Source organism: Papilio polytes, unplaced genomic scaffold, assembly GCF_000836215.1.
Source record: "Papilio polytes unplaced genomic scaffold, Ppol_1.0 DF824270.1, whole genome shotgun sequence".
Lineage (NCBI taxonomy): Eukaryota > Metazoa > Arthropoda > Insecta > Lepidoptera > Papilionidae > Papilio > Papilio polytes.
This window is the reverse complement of record NW_013524934.1, coordinates 2,548,256-2,570,828: the sequence shown is the minus strand read 5'-3', so window position 1 is coordinate 2,570,828 and position 22,573 is coordinate 2,548,256. Positions and strand designations below refer to the sequence as shown.

Sequence of the window (22,573 nt, the reverse complement as noted above, 5' to 3'; positions counted from 1 at the left end):
ATCCATATATCCATCCATGTAGATTTTTGCATTTATAATATTAGTATGATTTTATCTACGACATAGATGGCATGCTTTTTAATCTCTTTTAGTATTTTTTGTATAAGTTGTATTATTGTAGAAAAATTGATATTTGATTCATAATAACTAGTTCTTAGTGTCCACTAGTATTTTCGTTTTTTAATTAAAGTTTTTAATATTTCAATTGGCGCCTGTAAATTTTTAAATGGCAATTTTGTACAGTTGATTTAGTTACGACACGATGTGTTCCAATCGTTCTGTAGATGGTTTTATATCATTAGCATATTATTATATAAAAATTTCATTTTATACCTTTCGTCTTCTATTATGGTACTTATAGTAGCTGCTAAAGTTTCTTTACTAAGTGTATCCATATCAAGACCACGTCCAATTTTAAATTTCTCATACTTCTCAACATTGTACCATTGGTCTACTAACATCGGTATACCTAGTAATGGAACACCAGCAGTTATCGCTTCATCTGTAGATTGAAGACCACCTTGAGTTATAAATAATTTGATCTTCGGATGTCCTGGAAAGGAGAAAATTGTTAAACGGTATTAAATAAAACCAATATGTTTTTCTTCATGCATAACTAATCTTTCGTGATATTACATTGAATTGATACTGCAGTGGATCTTAAGAGTTCAAATTGGATCATTTGGCACACTTAATTATTACTTTACTACTAATATGATAAAGGCGAAAATTTAGATAGATTGTGAGAATTTGTAACTTAAACTGGTGAATGGACATCGATGAAATTTGGCATATTTATAGAGCATACTCTGGAGGAACATATTGAACAGGTGGAAACTTTTTTATAATTTTAATTCAAGCGGACGGAATCGCAGGCGAAAACTATTCAATGACAAAGACGAAATAGAAATTACTCACTTAACAAGTCAGCCTGCGGTAACCATTTTGAAATTTTTATATTTCCACTCCGTCCAGGTAATTCATTTTTATCCCATTTGAATATGATATCGTATGGTAATTCCGAAAACACTTCGGTTAATATTTTCATTTTGTTTAACGGAAGCAATGACGGCCTCACGTTAGTTCCAAAACTAACATATATTACACCATTTACAGAGGAATTGAGATATGTTTGTAAATCCTAGAAATTATTAGTATTTTAAAATTATTTTGAAGTCCAATGAAACAATGTGATTTTATAAAATGAGTCTTACCTTTGGTAATTCTTTTTTGTCATTTTGATGTAATCCACCCAAAAATATAACGTTCGGTGGTACAGGACGATTGTTTTCCCAAATCGCGTGCACATTTAATAGTAACAATTCAACTTTTGGATACAATTCATGTAGTGTTGGTGTATCTGCTCCAAAAAGTTGCTTCATCACTTCATTCTCACGTATTTCGCTATTCTGAAGACTATAGTGGAATTTTATTTCTTTATACAACTCTGCAAACTTTTCCCAAATATTTAAATCGTATATGCGATATCTGAATACACTTGGATACAAAAATGGATGAAACGGTGTCCCTAATGCTTCGTAATTTTTGACAACCGAACCAAAAGAACTTATTTGAATCACAGGTGCTTTAAAAACATGAGCTAGACCAAGAGTCATTCTTGCACTAGCCTCCACTAGTATAAGATCAAATTTCTCGTTGCCATTTAGTACATTTTCTCGAACTACTTGCGAATTCATTTGTCTTTCAAAAACTTGTTCTACTACAGATATAATGAATAACACTTTATCGACCCAACAACTTTTAGGATGTTCTGATCTTTGAATAAATCTCTCCCACGTAGAGTATGATAAATCATGTACATCAATTTCCGTTAAGTTGACCGGTGTTTTGTTCTCAGTGTATGCAGGATCAGGAGTAATAACAACCAATTCATGGCCACGTTTTAATAGTTCTTGAATAATTGGACGAAAAACTATTTGATGACTTATCGATGGTACTGGAAATACAGCCAAAATTCGTGCTCCATATATATTAGAAAAATGTAACGTAAACAATACAATTGCGCCTACAATTTTCATGTTCACTCAGTATAAGGTTTTGATTCTAAATAATTTTAGATAACATAGTTTCCGAAACTTGCAAATTAAGTATAGGCGATAAAAACGCTTTTTAGTTAATAGAAAGATATTTTACAAAAAGGTAAATTGTATCGTGATCAAAATTAAGTAAATAACATACATTATCAAATGAGGAAGTCATTATTTTTGAAATTGATTCATCGGTTTTTGTAGTAGGCCATCTCATTAATGTGGCAAAACGTTTTTTCTTCATTAAATAAGTACGTAGTAATAAAATTCCATTATTAATACATAACTTTCTGCATATAAAAAAAAAATAACACAATTGCAAGATTAGCGTACATGAATTACTTTTTAATATCAATTTTTATTAAAATATAAGATTTTTTACCTAATGAAAATATTTTAAAAGGAATGATCTTTTTATTTCATTGATCATGACGTATTTCCTATTCTATTGATGAAATAGAAAATTGTTTTGTTGACACCATTTATAAAATTTACGTCCAACAAATCGAAATAAAATATTTAAGCTTTTTTTATCTTATTTGCTAGTAACTTTTGAAATACAAAACTACAAATCACCTTAATAGTAATAATAAAAACAAATAAAGAGAGGACTAATAATGCAAACAAAACGAACACAAGTTCTAATTCTAAATATTGAGACCACGAAATGTTGGCGGCCGGACTCCTCAAGTGACGCGCGCCGCCGTGACGCAGCACGTGCTCTGTCCACCACACAGCGCGCTCTAGCGGACTCTGTGGCTGGTCACTCATTATACTGCGCAGTCGCACTATGTTCTCACGATAGCTGGAACAAAATAGCACAATTCGGCCACAAAGTCCTGGAATGGCGATCACCGACAGGGCGCATTTTGCTTAGGACCCCTACAAGATGGATCGATGATGTGGTTAACGTTGCTGGAGAATGCTGGATGTGGGAAGCATATGCCCAGCAGTAGGCGTCATATAGATGACAAGGAGAAGAAAATCAATTCTTATAAATAACATGTAAAAATTACCTGTTGTCGTTGAGAATAGTTTTTATAGCATTTTCAAAAATTTTCTCCGTCAATGTGTCTATGTTAACCATAAGACCAATTTTGTGGTGAACGTATTTCTCAACGTTATACCACTGGTCACCTAGCATTGGTATACCAATCAGCGGTACTCCAGCAGTTATCGCCTCGTCTGTTGATTGCAGACCACCTTGAGTTATGAATAGTTTTATTTTAGGATGCCCTGAAAACAAAACATCATGAGAAAAACACATTGACTAATTTTAATAAATTTTATTTAACCTTTAAACTTTGTCATAATGATTAGAGATGGAGGTTTTCGTATGATCTTTTAATGTTTTCGGAAACGAGATAAAAACTTACGTAATAAGTCTGATTGGGGCAGCCATTTTGATATTTTTATATTACTCGATCGTCCTGGTAATTCATCATTGTCCCATTTCCACAAAACATCATATGGAAATCGCGACAACACTTTAACTATAGCTTGTAGCTTCTCAGCTGGTAGATTTGATGGTTTGACGTTTGTTCCTAAACTGAAGTAAACAACACCGTTTTTGGATGAGTCTAAGTACGATTTTAGATCCTGAAAAAATATTGAATGTATTGAGATTAATCGTCGTGATCGTCTACTCTTTTTAAAACAAGTTAGCAATCCGATACAAAAACGTTCGTTTCTTTTCGACCTAGGCTAGTTTCATCAAACAAAAAAAGAAGAATGTTTCTATGATAGCACTTATTATACCTTACCTTGGGTAGTTCTTTTTGTGGATTCTGATGCAGTCCTCCTAAGTAGATAACTCCTGGAGGCACAGGACGATTACTATCCCAAATAGGATGAAAGTTTAAAAATAACATCGCAACATTGTCATATAATTCATCAATGGGTGGTGCGTTATTGCCAAACAATCTCTTCAATATTTGATTATCGTAGTCTTTGTTAATCGAGTACATTATTGTTTTGTACTCATTTATTAACTGTGTTATTTTTTCCCACATAGTTAAATTATATAATCTTTCTCTAGCCAGATTTGGGTATAAAATTGGATGTATTGCTGAACCCATTATATCATGATTGTTCATCACAGCACCAAACGAACTTACTTGAATAACTGGAGCTTTGAAAACATAAGATAACCCGAGAGTAGGTCTTATACATGCCTCTACAAGTATCAAGTCGAAATAATCTTCTTTGTATTTCAGTATTTCTTGAACACTTTCACTTTTCACTTGATCTTCAAATACAGCAAAAGCTGAATCTATGATTACCTTAACTTGCTCTATTGGATCTCTTGGAATGTTATCTATTCCCGACATTATATTCCTCCATTTGGTGTACGAAATATCATGAACGTCGATTTCTGTGAGATTCTTAGGCGCTTGTCCTTTAGGAAATGCGGGGTCTGGTGTGATAACTGTGACTTCGTGACCTCGTTTTGCCAGCTCTTGCGTCAGAGGACGGAATACAACTTGATGACTGATCGATGGTGTCGGAAACATCGCTAGTATTCGAGCTGATTCTATCCATGATGTTTTAAAACATAACAAATAAACCACTAAACTGAACAACATTGCTACACTTGAACAAGTTTGGTACAAATGGTTATAGACACGATATTATAAACCTGATTTCACATGACTCATTATTTTGTTATCTTATTATCGTTGAAATTATTTATTATTACCGAAATTATTTATGTATCTAATCATAAATGTTTACTATCGTCACAATGCGGCGATGCTTGGACATTTTTAACATTTATGGGCAGTTTTTAAACTGATTTATTGTAGTTTAGTTAAACATAAAGCATTATTATCATTGCATAAAGGACGTCCGATGAATGTAAAACTAATCTCAGATTTTACTATATTAAGTTAATTTAACTGTGATTTATTTAGTGAATTAACGTTCTTTTTGATAAAATAGTTCTTAACGAAAAATCAGTATTGTAAAACCATACATACATATTAAGAGTCAGCCAAGCTGACACCGCTGGAGATAATATTGACTAAATATATTAAATCGTAGTCATTAATCACTAAACTTGTCAGTTCTCGTTTCTTTATTATGCTTATCACTTTAAACATGAAACAACGTGTTTCTCAATGATATTAGTTGATGAATAATGGTTTCTTTGATGTAAATAATTTTTAATATCATCTTGATATTTCCGCGTTCTCATATATGTTTTTATTTATTAATTAATAAAGGAGGCATTGTGGCGAAGCGACAATAACAGCCCATAAGTTTAAAACAAACAAAAAACAGTTATCCAACTACTTTCTTAAACAGATGTGGGCCAAAATAAACACCATGCCGGCCTCGTTCGTAGACGGGTAAGCCAGGATAGTGTTCAAGTGATAGTGTTCAACATTACATTTATAAACTTTGAAATAATTAAAACACTTTTGTAGCATATATTTATTACAAAATTGTATTGTGTAAAATGAGGACATTTTATGTAGTCATTGTTTATGTATGTAAATAATTGAAGCAAGATGTGTTTATCTATAATTGTAGTTACATGATGCCATGTGTGTCTGGATTACTAATGCAAGGAAGAAATCAATGTATATTATATAATTATGTTGATAAGCCTAATTTAAGTAAATAATGAAGTTTAAACATATAACACTATTCAAAGGAATGTGTTAATTAAAATCGAAATAATAGTTTTTTTTTTAAATACCTTTTTTCAATCTTTGCCCTCGAGATAATTGTCTCAAAATTTGAGACATGAATGTGATTAGTAATCCATAAGATATCCTGAAGAGTCTACGGCCCTGTCCCACCACTGGCTGATAGTAGCATAGATAACTTAAAAGTGATTCCACTGTCGGAATACCAAAATTCGACATTAGACTGTTATCTAACAGTCTAATGTCGAATTTTGGTATTCCGATGTCAGATGACAATTTAGAAGAATGGTAGGACAGGCCCTTAAAATTCAGATTCGAAGACGATATGCGGGATGTTTTGTTACTGTTATTTTAAATTACAAACAGATACTCTAATTTTACTGTATGTATATATTATGGAGTTTTTTGTAGTTATCATTACAAACTATAAAATAAAGTCGCTTCCCGCTGATTGTTCTTATGTTTAGATCTTTAAAACTAGGCTACGGATTTTGATACGTTTCTAGAAATATAATAATAGAAAGGGTGTTTTCATAAGAAGATTTACGCTTTATGACTATGGGAACCCATGAAAAAAAATAGTAAATACTTTTGAAATTCTGTTTATTCTTAAACTGAACTTTAATGTTTAATAACAATAATATCACATTTAGATACATGACAATAATTGAGTTTTTATTTAGCTAATGTAATGATAGAATAATCAGTCTTTAAAACTTTTTGATTTTAATTACAGTTGGTAATTTTACATTTAAAATATTCCAAATCGTCTTAGTAACTACAACGAGGACAAAAGCAGAGAGTAAAAATACACTAAAAACAACGAATACAAGTTCTAATTCTAAATATTGAGTTATTGAGATGTTAGCGGCCGGACTCCTCAAGTGACGCGCGCCGCCGTGACGTAACACGTGCTCTGTCCACCACACGGCGCGCTCTAGCGGACTTTGTGGCTGGTCACTCATTATACTGCGCAGTCGAACTATGTTCTTACGATAGCTGGAATAATATACAAATTGAAGTAATCTAAAAACTACTATCACCCCAATTACGTGGCCGTTTACTCATTTGTTCCCTCACACTTTAAACTCTACTGTTAATAAAAGTTCCCCACTAACGGGACTGAGTTACACTAAGCTACACTAAGTTAACGCGTAACACTGGCCCCGTGAGAATTGGTAGACTTCATATCTTAGAATATCTTCAAATATATGTGTAGGTTGCATCAAATTATCAATCCATATTGATAAGAAAACGTCGACGTTAATCAAAATGTTTTTATTATGTACGAACAGCCTTTTTATAAGACAGAAGCTGTTTCCAGAGTTTTCGATCGCAGCGAGTAGCGGAAATGACGTTCGCGAAAAGATGTCTGGAATATCCGAAACGGCTTCTAGAATGTTCCAATATGAAATTTATGTAATTCAGACTATCGAGAAAGTTCTGGAATAAAATAACAAATGAATAACGAAAGGAAGATCGAAATTCGGGGTATATAAGGGAAGTCAGACGTGACTCGGGAGTCTTACGGTAGAAAGTGAACTGTGAAGAGGAAGTCCTAAGCGAATTACGAAGAAGATTAAGTGACCGCGAAGTGAGGTGCAAATGATAGTGTCATTGTTGTGTCGTAAACTGCTCTGTGTTACTGAATCTGTGCCCGCAATGCCCGCAAAGATGCCCGCAAACTTCTTGTGTGAACGGACAACTGTGTGAGTGTAGTGAATCCCTATTTCTGTAAGTCGTGAATAAATTTAAGAAGAAATTATCAAACTGTTTTACTCTATCCCTCACGGTCGTAACAATAATTTATCTTATCTTACCTATTGTCTTTAAGAACAGATTTTATAGCGTCATGCAATTGTTCTTCTGTTAAAGTATTAATGTCCAGTTTAAGTCCTATTTTAAAGTGAACGTATTTTTCAGCATTGAACCACTGATCGCCCAACATTGGTATGCCAATAACTGGCACACCAGCTGTGATCGCCTCGTCTGTTGATTGTAGACCTCCTTGTGTTATAAATAATTTAATGTTTGGATGTCCTGAAATGAAACATAAAATTGTAACACAACTACCTTACGTTCGCGACTCCATCCGCTTGGGATAAAAATACGAAAGTTAGTAGCCTATATGTTATTTCGGAATATCCTCTACATCTATGCTAAATTTTATCGAGATCCTTTTAGCAGTTTAGACTACAAACTCTAACAAACATCCATTCATCCATCTAAACATTTGCATTTATTATATTAGTATTAGTATGATTAAGATATAGTTTCTGTATTTCTATTTAAATTTGATATGGAACAATGACTTTAAATATTTGTAAATCATTCAAGACAAATATTACCAGATAGGTAAGATTAAATTAAACATTCGATGATTATACATATTAAAAATATATGCTTTATTGATTTTCCCTTTGGGCAGGGGACTGGTCTCCAAACTAGGGTGGCGCCCTATGTACATAATCACCAGACCCCTGTCCCACAGACCACAATGAAACTTACAAAACAAAAAAAATAATTACTACTATGTACTTCACAATTTTTGTTATCACCCTTTTAAATGCCATAAAACAAAACTTACTCAATAAATCAGATTGTGGAAGCCATTTTGATATTTTAATGTTACTTGATCTACCAGGCAGCTCATCGTTGTCCCATTTCCACAGTACATCGTATGGCAGCTGTGAGAACACTTTTATAATGACTTTCAATTTCTCTGATGGTATATCTGAAGGTCCCACGTTTGTGCCCAAACTAAAGTAAAGAACTCCGTTCTTTGAAGTGTCTAGATATGACTTCAGATCCTGAAATAACGTTTAATGTAATACGATTAACTATACTCGACTTTTATTGGACATTAATAGGTTAGTAATCCGACACAAAAAGATATTTTCATTTCGACCTTGGTTGATGGTTGCCGCAGATCTGCGCGACCGGGGTCATAAAACAAAAAACGAAGAATATTTTAATAACCTTTGCATCTTACCTTGGGTAATTCTTTTTGTGGATTCTGGTGCAATCCTCCCATATAAATAACACCTGGAGGCACGGGACGGTTGCTGTCCCAAATAGGATGAAAGTTCAGAAATAACATTGCAACGTTATCATACAATTTGTCAATAGGTGGGATATTCTTTCCGAATACTCTCTTCAGTACTTCATTATCTACTTCTCGATTAATCGTATACATTGCTGACACGAATTCTTTTCTTAACTGCGTCAATTTGTCCCATAACGTTAGATTGTATAATCTATCTCTAACCATACTCGGATATAAAATTGGATGTGTTGGAGATCCCATTATATCATGATTGTCCATCACTGCACCGAAAGAACTTACTTGAATAACTGGAGCTTTGAAAACATATGACAATCCAATAGTTGGTCTCACACATGCTTCTACAAGTATCAAGTCAAAGTAATCTTCTTTGTATTTTAATATTTCTTGAACACTTTCTGTTCTCATTTGCTCTTCAAAAATGGCGTTGTTTGATTCTATGATCACTTTTACTTGTTCTATGACATCTCTGGTAACGTCTTTAAGTCTTCCCATTAGTTTCTTGAATTTTGAATATGAGATATCATGTAAATCGATTTCAGTAAAATTCTGAGGTGTTTGTCCTTTGGGAAATGTTGGGTCTGGTGTGATAACTATGACTTCGTGTCCACGTCTCGCCAACTCTTGTGTCAGAGGACGAAATACCACTTGATGACTGATTGATGGAGTCGGAAACATCGCTAATATTCGAGCTGATTCTGTCCATGATATTGTAAAACACAATAAACAAATCACCGATTTAGACACCATCGTTATTTACAGACAATTTGTGAATGATCAAGCTAAACGCGTTAATATAAACTTGATTTTAAGGTGACTTGCAAAAAATAAACTTGATATGTTATTACTATTCTACAACCTATGTTACGGTAAATTTAATGAATTTGTAATTTACAAAAATGTCTGGCTATTTTAATAAATGCTCCAAATAAAGAAAATTTGCTCTATAATAAAACAAACATTTGTGCATTTATGAATTATTAAATAAGATCTTTCATGATTTTTTTTCATTAATTAATCTTTGTTATGAGTTGAATTTAATAAAATTATGACTAACTTATAATCTTGTTTACAAATAGTCGGGACTCTAGGCAAGTCGTAAACAGTCGACTAATTGCCTAGGTAAATTATAAACGACCGAATAACCCGTTTGCAGGTTTTCCGATGACTTCCTCTAACATTTTCGTTATCAGTAACTCAAATGTATCAAGTTCGCGAAATCGGGATTTTTTTTCTATTACATAAAGACACTCCAATTTTTTATGTAGATTTAGAATCACTACTTTAGAAGATTTTGAGCTAGCCAACATGATGTTTTTATAAGTTATACAAAATTATAGTGTTTCTCTCGACCTCGCCCACATGTAATTATAAAATAATATAAAATAGAGCCTGTTACTCACTGATAACGTAGCTTTTTAATGGTGAAAGAATTTTTGTAATCGGGTCTAGTAGTTTTTGAGCTATTCCAATACATACAAAAATGCAAATCTTTTCTTTTTATAATATTTGTATAGTTACGCAATGTCATTATTTGTCAGCAATATTTAAACACTTCTGTATTCTTTATGATGTACAACTTGATTTTTTATCTTCGTTCATTTCATAATCTTAGCAATTGTTGAGTAACAATGATCACGTCTAGTTTAAAAATCTGTGCATGATATTGTATCGTAAACACGTTGTGTAGTTTTGTGATAACTTCGTCTAGACAGTATAATTATTTTTATCATGTCACTGTCATTTATATTAGAGGAAGTTTGAAAGTAGCCTCAGTGATAGAGAAATTCATGCGGTTTTCGCGCTATTTCTGCCCCACACATCCGCGTTGTGAAACTGTCTGTCCACGGCGGTATTTCTAAACTATCACGACATAGGTCTTTTTAGAAGCGAGCCTATCATTTCATAGAAAGTAAATATGAGTTTGAAAGTACACCGGTAGAGGTAAACCGTTTTTTTTTTGGTGTCAGGGGAGAAATGTACAAAAGATACCTTGCATCCTGGGGGGAAGGCAGGGTTATGCAGGATTTGACCTACTAAAACCCCCTCGGTGGCCATCCTTTAGTGACATAGACGAAGGTTCCGGGATGGGGGGGTAGAGGTAGACCTATAAAGAGATGTATGGATTGCGTGTAAGGTGATGTGATATAGAAGGGTGTGATGACTGAGATGACGTATGATAGTTATCTGGAGATTGATAACCAGGTCGTTGACCCTAAGGGACGATGATAATGTAAGGAAGATGATGTATCATTTTCAATATCATTATTGTGATAATGCCAACAGACAAGGAAGTTTACATAACAAGAAAATAATCGAATTCTTCTATAAAATATCTACAAGATAATTCGATAGATAAGTTTTAGTTCTTGTTCGTCAAACCACTAAAGAAACTAAGTAAATGGCACATCTTTTTAAGTTGATATTTTTCTTTTCGAGAGCAGCTGCCGTTCGCAATATCTTGTGGGCAGACTTCCGATGTGGGTTTATCAGATCATTGTGTTCTGAAGATTTCTAAACTTTTTTAATTAACCTCACGAGAAGCTTGGATAAGAAAGTTTTGCTAATCACTATTGTTTAAAGTTTTGATGTGTATTTTTTCCAAAGAAAATCTAACAAACAGAAAATAGTTTTTGACTTTGTGCACCAGAAACATGAATTGCTAATAACTGTTATAGCAATAAAGTTACTTTATAAACTAAATTATGTTTTTGGTCTGTAACTATTGCATTTAAGATGATATGGGAACTGAAATCTCACAAATCGTGCTGAGCACGTAGGCCAGCGTTTTACTTTATTTTCTGTTCATTCATTAAACGAGGATTATTCAGTACTCTGTAAATTGCAGTGCCATTTAATTTTAGCAGTTTGCGCGACGAAATGTTCAATCCATTGGAAAATGTACAAACCAATTCACTTTAACAATACACTAATTTATATTTAAATGGGAAAATAAATGAAAGTTAATAAATTGTCAGCGAATCTTGTGTAAAACTGTTAGCTAATGCTCGTTTTCGTTGTGATCGCCTGTTACATAAGACTGGACACATTCGAAGGACCCTCTCAATCTAGATCTCGAATAATTTATACTATCTTTACCTAAGGTGTTACCTTTGCTTGCAGCAAATGGCGAATCATTAACAAAATGAAAAAGCACCTCTGTATATTTAAAATTTAATTACAACTACATCTGTCCCAGATAGGTCTCACCACGCTGGCCCAGTAGAGTTGACTTCCCATATGTCGTTGCATTTTTACTTCTGTATTTCCAAATACATAGTTGCAATATGATGGTTTCTTTCACCGGAAGAACGTCAAAAGTACATTTGAAAATTGAAATACCTGTGGTATGTTGTGGGGTATATTTACGTATAGACAGGTCCAATCCGGTCACGTAATTAACCGAGGTCTCAGTTAACTTTTCTTCTCAATAAAATTTAACATCATATAATGGTAATTGCAGGTCCTTATTTAAAAGAACACGTTCGATTTATATTTTGCGAAGCGTATAAAATTCATTGAGTGTTAACAATACGTATTTATTCGCGCCAATAATATTGTAGTTTTGGATTATTAAATCTCGAACAAATGTGGCTGGAATCACATTTATTAGTACAGAACATAAATATGTCTGGACACAATAAACTACGCTTGTCCATGATTTTTATATTATCAAGAGATAGATATAAATAAACAAAATAAAAAAAAACAAAACCGACTTCCAAACAAAATACACTAAAAACAAAACAAAATGCACTAAAAACAAAACAAAATACACCAAAAACAAAATATTCTCAAAAAAACAGTACACTAAAAAGTAACGAAATAATTCCTTGAAAATAGTAAACCTACCTTATTGTAACTGTTATGTCTATATTGTACAATTATTATTACTTTGATGTCGGTGTCAGTCAATGTAGATTCATTACTTAATTGTTACTATACTTTCAATTGTCAATTGTTATGGTAAAAATGTGGAAACCCTTACGTAGAAATATCTCTGGATACCTTGGCTGACACGGACATCAAAGTAAAAATAATTGTACAATATAGACATAACAGTTACAATAAGGTAGGTTTACTATTTTCAAGGAATTATTTCGTTACTTTTTAGTGTACTGTTTTTTTGAGAATATTTTGTTTTTGGTGTATTTTGTTTTGTTTTTAGTGCATTTTTTGTTTTACAAATATTATAAAAGCGAAAGTTTAGATAAATGGATGGATGTTTGTTGAAAACGTATCAGAACGACACATCGGATGTCGCTGTTTGAGATAAATGTAGAACAAAGTCTTTTTTATGTTTCGTGCAGAGGCGTCAGAGGCGACAGCTTGAACTAACTGTCGCCTCTGACTTTTAAATACAATTTTATAATTTACTCATTATTTTTAACTTTCTACATGAATGATGATGAATTTTCCATTTAATAAGTAGATTAAAAAAAATCCTAGTTCAGTGTAAATCTTGCGGAAAAAACTTACTTAAATGTTAGATCATTTCACAGTGCAAGGAAATGTTAACAAAAAGCTTCACAGTCGAATTTGCATAAAATATCGCCTCTTCTGAGGAGCAGACTAATTCTACTGGAATTATGGAATTCGGAACAATGTCGTACAAAGTTCTCTCTCGACTTGTTAAGGGGTGCTTTAACAGGGTGGATTCCAGAATAACAACACAGGCTTTTTCTTTGTAAGTTAAATACGCAATTTCTTCTTGAACAAAATTCCATGCACTTTTCCAAATGTAGGAAAATGTTGACCAAACATGATATCGTTTTAAAACGTGGTGTTGGACTCTAGATTCTAGAACGCTTTAAAGACACTCTTGTTCCGTTCGTCCAGAGCTTACACGTTTACTGCGGAAAGTAAAATCATAATTCTTCACCTTGTGCCGCTGCGAGTCAAAATGCGCTCCTAAAGTTATTTCCGCCAGTGCGTGGCAGGTCTTTCTAGACCCACCAGCACTAGGATAGATTAATAACATTAAACATAATGTATACATATTATGTAAGGTACACCTATAATCATTTCGCACTAGCGAGAGGGACATAGTTTTCTTCGTCCGCACCAGCTTAAATACCGCGTCAGGCCGATATCGGCCTGTTACCCAGTGAGCGTGTTAAAATAAAACTGCGTGACAAAAAAGTGTCGCAGTTGCACTGCCGTAAGAACAGATACATCGAAATGCTTTCATTCTTTTTAGATGCGCGTTATAAAAGCGCTCGTGCGAAAGCCTCCGTTTTCCATTTGTCCTGCTCCTCATACACGTATTTGGTTTTATCTATATCCAAAATTTGAGAAATTTTGCAGTGATAAACGGAAAGGATAAGCAGAAATAATAGACAACTTAGCTCATATAATTTTAATCGACTGATTAAAATGAAGCTTAGACGGACTAGACTTGATTTTTAATTTTTTTTCACGGAAATAAACGCTAGATTGTGTATTTCCTATTGGCCCATTGGGTCGATTAATTGGTAGGCTGATAGTTCTAACGGGAAATACTCTTCATATTATACATATGAAAGTTTGTATGGATAGATGTTTGTTATATTTTGTAGCCTACACAGCTGAACGGATCTCAATAAAATTTCGCACAGATGTAGAGCGTCATATTTAAGAACACATAGGCTACTTACTTTTGTTTTTATCACGGCAAACTGACGGAGTCGCGGGCGACAATTAGTTAGATATATAAAACGGTAAAATACAAACTATAAATGCAGCATTAAACAATTTTAAATTAAATTACATCTGCAGCGAGATACATTCCAAGTGTTATCTACGAGAGAGAAGTTTAAAATTAAAGTTCTGTGTAAAAATTCTTTTATCTGCAAGAAAAGTAGTCGACTGGGAATGATGCAGTAAATTGTTTTTAAAATAATTTTATCGCAACACAATTTTACGTTAAAAAATGTTCAACTACATAAAGTAAAGAAATCATTAACTCTATTGTCAGAAACATTATAAACGTATATTGGGTTAATTTTAATGTTCATAAGTTAAATAGATAGAAATTATTTAGCCTCCCTGCTTAACATATTAAAAATGCATCCAACGACCGAGTTTGGCAGTTACAATTTCCTACTATTATAACATTACTAGTTACCTAAAATTACTATTTCACAAATACTGACTATTAGCTGTTCCCGTGCGGCTTTATCCGCATGGAATTATGAAAATTTTATTTCATTGTTTACATTTGTCAAATTATCAATAGCAAATGTCAAAATGACATGACAAACCTTGGCAATTTTGCTTCCTTGGTGTTGGCAGCAACTCATGGTGTCTTTTCCACATTAGGGTTTTTATCTAAAATATTTACCCTCTAAGTAAAAATATATAGCCTAAAGCGTGACATAAGCATAGGGCTTTTTATTAAAGAAAGAATTATTCCAAAATATGCTGTAATTGCTGACATCTTAGGTAACAAGAAGTGTGTGTTTACGCTTTATTATAATAGTATAGATTAAAGACTAACTCAACATTTTTTACTTTTATTTTCGGGGTGCAACTTAAAGCGTAAAAATCGCCAAATAGATTTAAGTATTACGCATATAACAAAAAGTAAGATTATTAATATAATAGCTAGAGTAAATACAAGTTCTAATTCTAGATATTGAGTTAATGAGATGTTGGCGGCCGGACTCCTCAAGTGACGCGCGCCGCCGTGACGCAGCACGTGCTCTGTCCACCACACAGCGCGCTCTAGCGGACTCTGTGGCTGGTCTCTCATTATACTGCGCAGTCGCAATATGTTCTCACGATAGCTGCAAAAAATACAAAATTATTACAAAAATTAACAAATTAAACATACATTCCACTACCAAAACAAGTACAAAAAGAATTATCGGTGCAAACATGTGCTCAATGAAAGAATGTCGTGATATATTTTAGGGCATTAACGTGTTATTAAAGCACTAGTTCGTTCGTAAAAATCAATACCTTTTAGGCTAGTTTTGAATTTTTGATCGTCTCACCCGCGAAGGCTCAACAAAAGCACTTAACTACATTTTTATTTTATTTTCTTTCGTAACTGATTTGGTATTCTGAAATAAAAGTGCATTAAAATATGCAACCATACCTTTTGTCGTTAATAACATTTACTATTGCGGCTTCTAACTTGTCTTCCGTCAGGTCATCCATATCAAGCTTCGCTCCAATTTTGTGGTGAATATATTTCTCGACGTTATACCACTGGTCACCCAGCATTGGTATACCAATGAGTGGTACTCCAGCAGTTATCGCCTCGTCTGTTGACTGTAGACCACCTTGAGTTATGAACAATTTTATTTTCGGATGTCCTGAAACAAAATATCTTAACATTATAACTTATTGACTCTATGTGATCAAACAGTTTAAAGGATAGTGTGGAAGAACACATATGCTATATGCCTATATGTGTTCTTCCACACGATCCACCGCGTCTATGCCAAAATCCTTTGAGATCTGTTCAGCAATTTAGGCTGCAAACTCTAACAAACATCCATCCATGTCAACTTTCGCATTTAAAATATTCTTAAGATTAAATGAGGAAGCAATGCGACTATTTAATTTTATTGTTCTTCTTGTGTGAAGAAAACGTTGTATTTGTTCAATGTATACTTACTCAGTAAATCAGACTGTGGGAGCCATTTTGATATTTTTATATTACGTGGTCTACCTGGTAAATCATTATTGTCCCATTTCCACAACTCATCATAAGGTAATCTTGTGAATACATTTAAAATTGCCTCTAACTTCCTCGATGGCAGATTTGATGGTTTGACGTTTGTGCCAAGACTAAAGTAAATAACTCCATTCTTAGAGGAATCGAGGTACGACTTTAAATCCTGTAACAAACTATTTGATTCAATTAAATTATACAGCAAATATTTTCTAAAGAGATGCTCTTCACTCAGATAGCGATTATCACAGCTAAAAGTGGTCAATTTATAACATTTAAAATAGAAAACGTCCCGTTTTCTACTGATTTTAGTTTCATTCCAATATGCTGTCTGACTGTTACTCGAAACCTTATATAATACATACAATTTTGGAATAAGAGTAAGATTGAAAATTTCATTTTGAACTATTTTTAATATTTTGTTAAAAATTAATGTTAGATAAGTTAACGAATTATTATTAGAATTTACGAAATAAATACCTTAGGCAATTCTTTTTCCGGGTTCTGATGAAGTCCACCCATATATATAACTCCAGGAGGCACTGGACGATTGTTCTCCCAAATGGGATGCATGTTCAAGAACAACATTTGTACATTGTTGTATAACTCATCAAGCGATGGAATATCCGGACCAAATAATCTCTTGTATAACTCATCATCCATGTCATGATTTGCAACCAATCTCCATAAATCCCATTCCTTCTTTAATTGTATTATTTTCTCCCACAATGTCAAATTGTAAAATCTATCTCTGAATATTGACGGGTAAAGTAATGGATGAATTGGTGTACCCATTATATGATGATTGTCAACAAACGCACCAAAAGAACTGATTTGAATCACAGGAGCCTTGAATACGTGCGAAAATCCCAGCGTACATCTCAAACTGGCTTCGACTAGTAACAAATCGAAATGTTCATTTTTGTCTGTTAACAACTTCTGTACACTTTCCGTTTTCACTTGTTCTTCGTATACGGAAAATATGAATGTTTTCATCATATCTTGGAGTTTTGTAAAATCTATAACTCCGTCACCTATGTTTGAAAGAAGTTTATTCCATCTTGAATATGACAGATCGTGGATGTCGATTTCTGTTAAGGTTTTTGGGGCTTGTCCTTTCGGGAAGGCTGGATCGGTTGTAATAACTGTAACGTCATGTCCTCGTCTTGCTAACTCATGTGTGAGAGGGCGGAAGACCACTTGATGACTTATAGAAGGAAATGGAAACACCGCCAGAATACGAGCTGATTCGATATACGGAAATAAAAGAAATATAAAATACAACACTATAGGTGTCATGGTTAGATGACAGATGCTGAGTGTGAACTAACGAGATTAATTCATGAGTATTTTATTTATACATTTGAAGTTAGCAAAATAAGAATGATTGTCGTATTTTATGTTGTGGTTATCAAATGATGCCAATCTCTGTAATATTTACTATCGGAGAAGCTCTTTGTTAAATGTATACCCCTACAGTTGCTATTTGTAGAAAGATTTAAATAATGTCATACCTACTCTTTACGAAAAATATAGTAATCGAGTTTTAGGTTATTTTAGACAAAACACAAGGTCGGATTTATAGAAGACAGGACTGCGGAATTCGGGTTTTGCTAATCATCATATTTGTATCATCAATTTAATAACGTAAATGTCCTCGGTGTTTGTTAAACTGCGGAGCGGGTCACGATAAAATTTGGCAAAAATCTAGAGCAGGGTGTAAGAATCCTTAGGCTACTTACATTTGTTTCTTTTTAATTCAACGCGGATGGAGACGCGGGCGAAAACTAGTAGAGAACAAATGACACTTTCAGGTAGTGAAATGTCTACAATTTCCCATTTTAATTAGATTCGACAGTACGTCAACGTTTTGACAAGAACTACCTTGTATAATACTTAGCTACCACTATTTATGATTAGCTGTTCCCATTCGACATCGCATAAAATTATGAAAATTTTATTTTTTTGTTTCCATGTGTCAAATTATCAATAACAAATGTCAAAATGACATGACATGACAAACCTTGACAATCTTGCTTCCTTGATGTTGGCAGCAACTTATGGTCAAGAGACCTATGGGAAAGATTCAATCCAAAATATTTACCCCCTAAGTTTAATGGCGTGAAAATATATAACCTAAAGCGTGACGTAAGTGTAGGGCTTTTTATTGAAAAAAAGGATTATTCAAAAATATGCTGTAATTGCTGACATCTTAGGCAACAAAGAATTGTGTGTTTACGCTTTATTATAATAGTATAGATTATGCAATGTTAAGATAACAATGTTACAACAAGATTTTATTTAAATAAAAAAATGTCTTGTCACGAAAACTTGTTTGTTTTATGTCATAGTTGGTCGGCGACTTGTTAATTTAACCATTCATGGTGATCGTGTATTTATTAAAACTAAGAGCCTTAAAAAAATAACAAAAACCGGTGCTGTTTCGCATTGGTGGTGAACAAACATATAACAAATCGAACATAAAAATAGGCCATCGTTAACAAACCATGCATTAAAGTCCATAATTTCAGAGCACATACGTGACAACCCTACATGCTAGTGACAAGGCTAGGAGATAAGTCAATAGTGGCAGTTACCAGTAATGTCCTTATGTAATATAGACTTATAACGATAAGAAAAAAACAAATTGTACTGTTAAAAAAAAACGGAAATCTTATCATCTGATGACATTCTAAGCGCATATTATCTCTAAGAGCATATATGGGAAACAACCGGCCCTCGGGCCGTACCCTGCTAGCTGTAAGATATGATCCCGCCCGCAAGATATTTGGAAAAAATAAAAAAAATACGTTAGGTACTCAGGGAGTGACAGTGAGGTGGCATACATCAAATCCTTTATGTTGCAGCTCGCGAATGTATTTGCTAAAGTTTGGCCCTCAACATGCTAAAGGTTGCCCAAACATGTCTTAGACGTTTACCGCGTTATTTTAAAAGTCGATTCAAAATGGAAATTAAAACACAATTCTAAGATGCATTTAATATTTATTTCCCAATAAATTGTTCACATTCCCTTACATTTCATATTAAATATTAAGTTAGACCGTCTCTCCTTAACAAGATTTAACAAATTAACAATTAATATTAGCTATAAAGATATTTACAAGTCTTAAATAATACGATTACGAGTGAATCCTTAACTTAAATGAAAGTTATACATTGGTTGGACTTGAAGGTGTCGGATTTGATTCACAAGTTTATAAGTTAACTCTGAGTTAACTTAAAGTTAAACGGCTATATACTGGACAAGTCTATAGTTGGGTTTTTTAATGTTTCACTAAATTGAAAATGCCATTTGAAATTATTGACAGTTCATTTTGGTTTTATATGCTAAAAATCTGATCTCAATTTTTCGTTCGAGTTCCTGTCACCATTACCATCACCGTAAAAATGGCTAACGTCGTATAGGCACAAAAAAATACAGCTTATGGCCTGTCCAGAATATAGCAGTGGTACCTATGTTTTAATTTAAAAATCTTGTCAATACATTCATAGTATTTATAAAGTTTTTGTTAATTTGACTCAACTATCGCACAATTGTTTACTCTCGCTTTGATTCCTATGAGCTTATATGGAGGTGCGCACACTACTCGATTTTTACTTGTGCAAAACAGTTGAATTGGCTGCGAAACAATCGACAATCGCACATCAGTTGTGCGATAGTTTAGTCAAAGGTGTGCGTCCGCTTATTATTAAAGTTCCCCTGGATGCATTCATATTAACTATTTTACATTTAATTAGATTTAATGGATTTGATTTATTTATTTACATAACATTAATTTACTTATAGTAATATTGTAGTTGTGATATTAATTTCCATGTGACGTATATCTATTATTTTCAAGGACAATGTAGTCTTTGTGTCTTGTATGATACAATTGGTATCATATTAAACGTATAAATTTAATGGAAATAAGAAATTATACACATGTTGTCTTATAACGACTGTACGCGTGGCATTAAAAACCTAAAGTAACCTATGTGCTCTTCCAGACTAACCTCTGTCTATGCCAAATTACATAGAGATCCGTACAGCCGTTTAGGCTCCAAAATCGGATTATTCCCAACCGTCACCCCGCTCTGTCCCCTCGTGAGAATAAACATTCAACCGTCCCTCCATTTAGTCCCAAAATCGCCAATGAGGTGACAGATGGAATCGTTTTAAAATAAAATAAGTTCCAACCGTCTACTCGTCCTAAAAGGTGGGACAAATGAAACTTTCTATTATCATCTATCTCCACGTGGGGACAGAGAGTGGTGACGGTTGGGAATTATCCACAAAATCGAACAATCATTCATCTCAACTTCTGCATTTACAATATTAGTAAGTTTGTTATTTTATAAAGTTTTAGTGTCAAAATTAACATAAATAGTCCGTTCTAATAAGTGTGTGAAACTGTAATCTTATAAAGGTAATATTGTTTATTTGTTTAGTTAATTAATAGTGGTAGAGCCCGCTTTAACATCTTCGCACGAATGGGCCGGCTCGCCCGGTGTAATACCATAACCACACAGGAAACAGGCGTGGAGTGGAAGCAATTCCGCGTTTCGTCTGATGAGTGTGGTGCTGGAGGCCTAGTTTTAGTCCCTTTCCCTTTCCACCCTTTTCTTAAGAGGAAAGGAAAAGTGGATTTGACGGTGGAGGAGACGCATAGGAAGGGAAAATTTCCTCTTTATGTGCGTCTCCTCCTCCATCAATGAAGGGTAGGCAACGCATCTGCAATTGCGGATGTTTATGGGCAGCGGTCGCTTTCTATTTCGGTGGATTCAAGTGGCCGCTTGCTCATTTGACACCTTATATTATATAAAAAGTTTGTTGTCATTTCTCATTTCCATTGAATTCGACTAAAAAAGTATAAAGCATATGCAAATGAAGAAAATAAATATATTCTACCTTATGGGTTTCAATTAATTTTGAAGATATGCTCTATACAAATCAAAATTCGATTACAACCAAAAATTTTAAAATGACAATACAAATATACAATGTGATATGCAAAGTTGTCGCTTGTTTTATATTCGCATGATCTAAATAAATAAATATAGAAATGTATTAAAAAAAGTTACATAATCTATGAAAATGCAAGCGAAAATAAACCTTGGAGGTCAGTATTTATGGTTTAAAATAACACTTAGAAATTGAACTCTCGACTATTTAAACATGTAAGAAATACTATCTATAGACTATATATCTATGTAATTAACATATCAGGAAAGAAATTGAGCAAATTTTAGTATAAAACTGTCCTTCATTCGACAAATTAACATTTCATTTAATCTATTTATTAAAGTAAATAGTAAATTATTACTTAATACCTCCCTGTACAACCCTAGAGCAAGGAAGGAAGTTCAAGGGCCTGTCCACTGGTGGTGTGTCACTGACTGATAGAGGCTCAAATCGCTAATGACGTCAATATCAGATAAGGTAACAAAATCCGATATTTCCATCACATATTTTACACGTTATATTGTTATCAGATAATTTAAAATTTGGTGGGACAGGCCTTAAATCTTTAATATTCAGACGATCATTTGAACTGTTTAGTTAACAAAAAGAATATGCCCCCAATTCTGTAGTCGTTTAACATTAGTTTGATTGTCATTGAACATAAATAATTATGTATTTGTCCATTTGCATATTTGTACTATGATCATGTACTTTTTCTATTTATTTTTCACTAGCTTACGCCCGCGACTCCGTCCGGAATTAAAAAGAAACAAAAGTGAGTAGCCTATGTGTTCTTCCAGTCTATCGTCTACATCTGTACCAAATTGCATAGAAATCCGTTCAGTCGTTTAGGCTACAAACTCTAACAAACATCCATCCATCTAAACTTTCGCATTTGTAATGTTAGTATGATAGGTGAAATAACGATAGTAACATGGTATTTAAATTATATGCAATTCTAGTTGCAGTTTGTCGATTATAGCAGAATTGAGGGGGTTTGTAATCGCATTGAATATACACAAAGACATTAAAAAATAGACTAGGCATAGTCAACATTCACCGGTACTTTTTTTGAAAGGTACTATGTTAGTTGTCAAGTTTAGTACACAATTTCGTGTTCTTGTATTAACATGTAACATTTTACAAAATTATAACTCCATCTTTTATTATAAAGTAAAC

The 22,573-nt window shown here is 33.4% G+C and overlaps 4 protein-coding genes across 4 annotated transcripts; all 4 read right to left on the bottom strand.

The window, feature by feature from the left end:
- Positions 1-252: 252 nt before the first annotated feature.
- LOC106103781 (UDP-glucuronosyltransferase 2B17-like) lies at positions 253-2,039 on the bottom strand. Its single transcript, XM_013283663.1, has 4 exons — positions 1,215-2,039; positions 919-1,141; positions 356-553; positions 253-278 (listed from the first exon to the last, which is right to left on the bottom strand). The coding sequence occupies exons 1-4, from the start codon at positions 2,037-2,039 to the stop codon at positions 253-255; spliced, it is 1,272 nt and encodes a 423-aa protein (XP_013139117.1).
- A 421-nt stretch (positions 2,040-2,460) lies between these two features.
- Positions 2,461-4,708, bottom strand: LOC106104025 (UDP-glucuronosyltransferase 2B15-like). The gene is made up of 4 exons (XM_013283968.1): positions 3,812-4,708; positions 3,425-3,647; positions 3,065-3,284; positions 2,461-2,853 (listed from the first exon to the last, which is right to left on the bottom strand). Exons 1-4 carry the CDS (start codon positions 4,631-4,633, stop codon positions 2,568-2,570), a joined length of 1,551 nt encoding a protein of 516 aa, XP_013139422.1. The 5' UTR covers positions 4,634-4,708; the 3' UTR covers positions 2,461-2,567.
- Positions 4,709-6,378: 1,670 nt separating this feature from the next.
- LOC106104006 (UDP-glucuronosyltransferase 2B14-like) lies at positions 6,379-9,558 on the bottom strand. Its single transcript, XM_013283944.1, has 4 exons — positions 8,694-9,558; positions 8,289-8,511; positions 7,522-7,741; positions 6,379-6,700 (listed from the first exon to the last, which is right to left on the bottom strand). Exons 1-4 carry the CDS (start codon positions 9,513-9,515, stop codon positions 6,412-6,414), a joined length of 1,554 nt encoding a protein of 517 aa, XP_013139398.1. The 5' UTR covers positions 9,516-9,558; the 3' UTR covers positions 6,379-6,411.
- A 5,648-nt stretch (positions 9,559-15,206) lies between these two features.
- On the bottom strand, positions 15,207-19,826 carry LOC106103776 (UDP-glucuronosyltransferase 2B19-like). Its single transcript, XM_013283650.1, has 5 exons — positions 19,818-19,826; positions 16,909-17,754; positions 16,372-16,594; positions 15,847-16,066; positions 15,207-15,532 (listed from the first exon to the last, which is right to left on the bottom strand). Exons 1-5 carry the CDS (start codon positions 19,824-19,826, stop codon positions 15,244-15,246), a joined length of 1,587 nt encoding a protein of 528 aa, XP_013139104.1. The 3' UTR covers positions 15,207-15,243.
- Between the last annotated feature and the right edge of the window lie 2,747 nt (positions 19,827-22,573).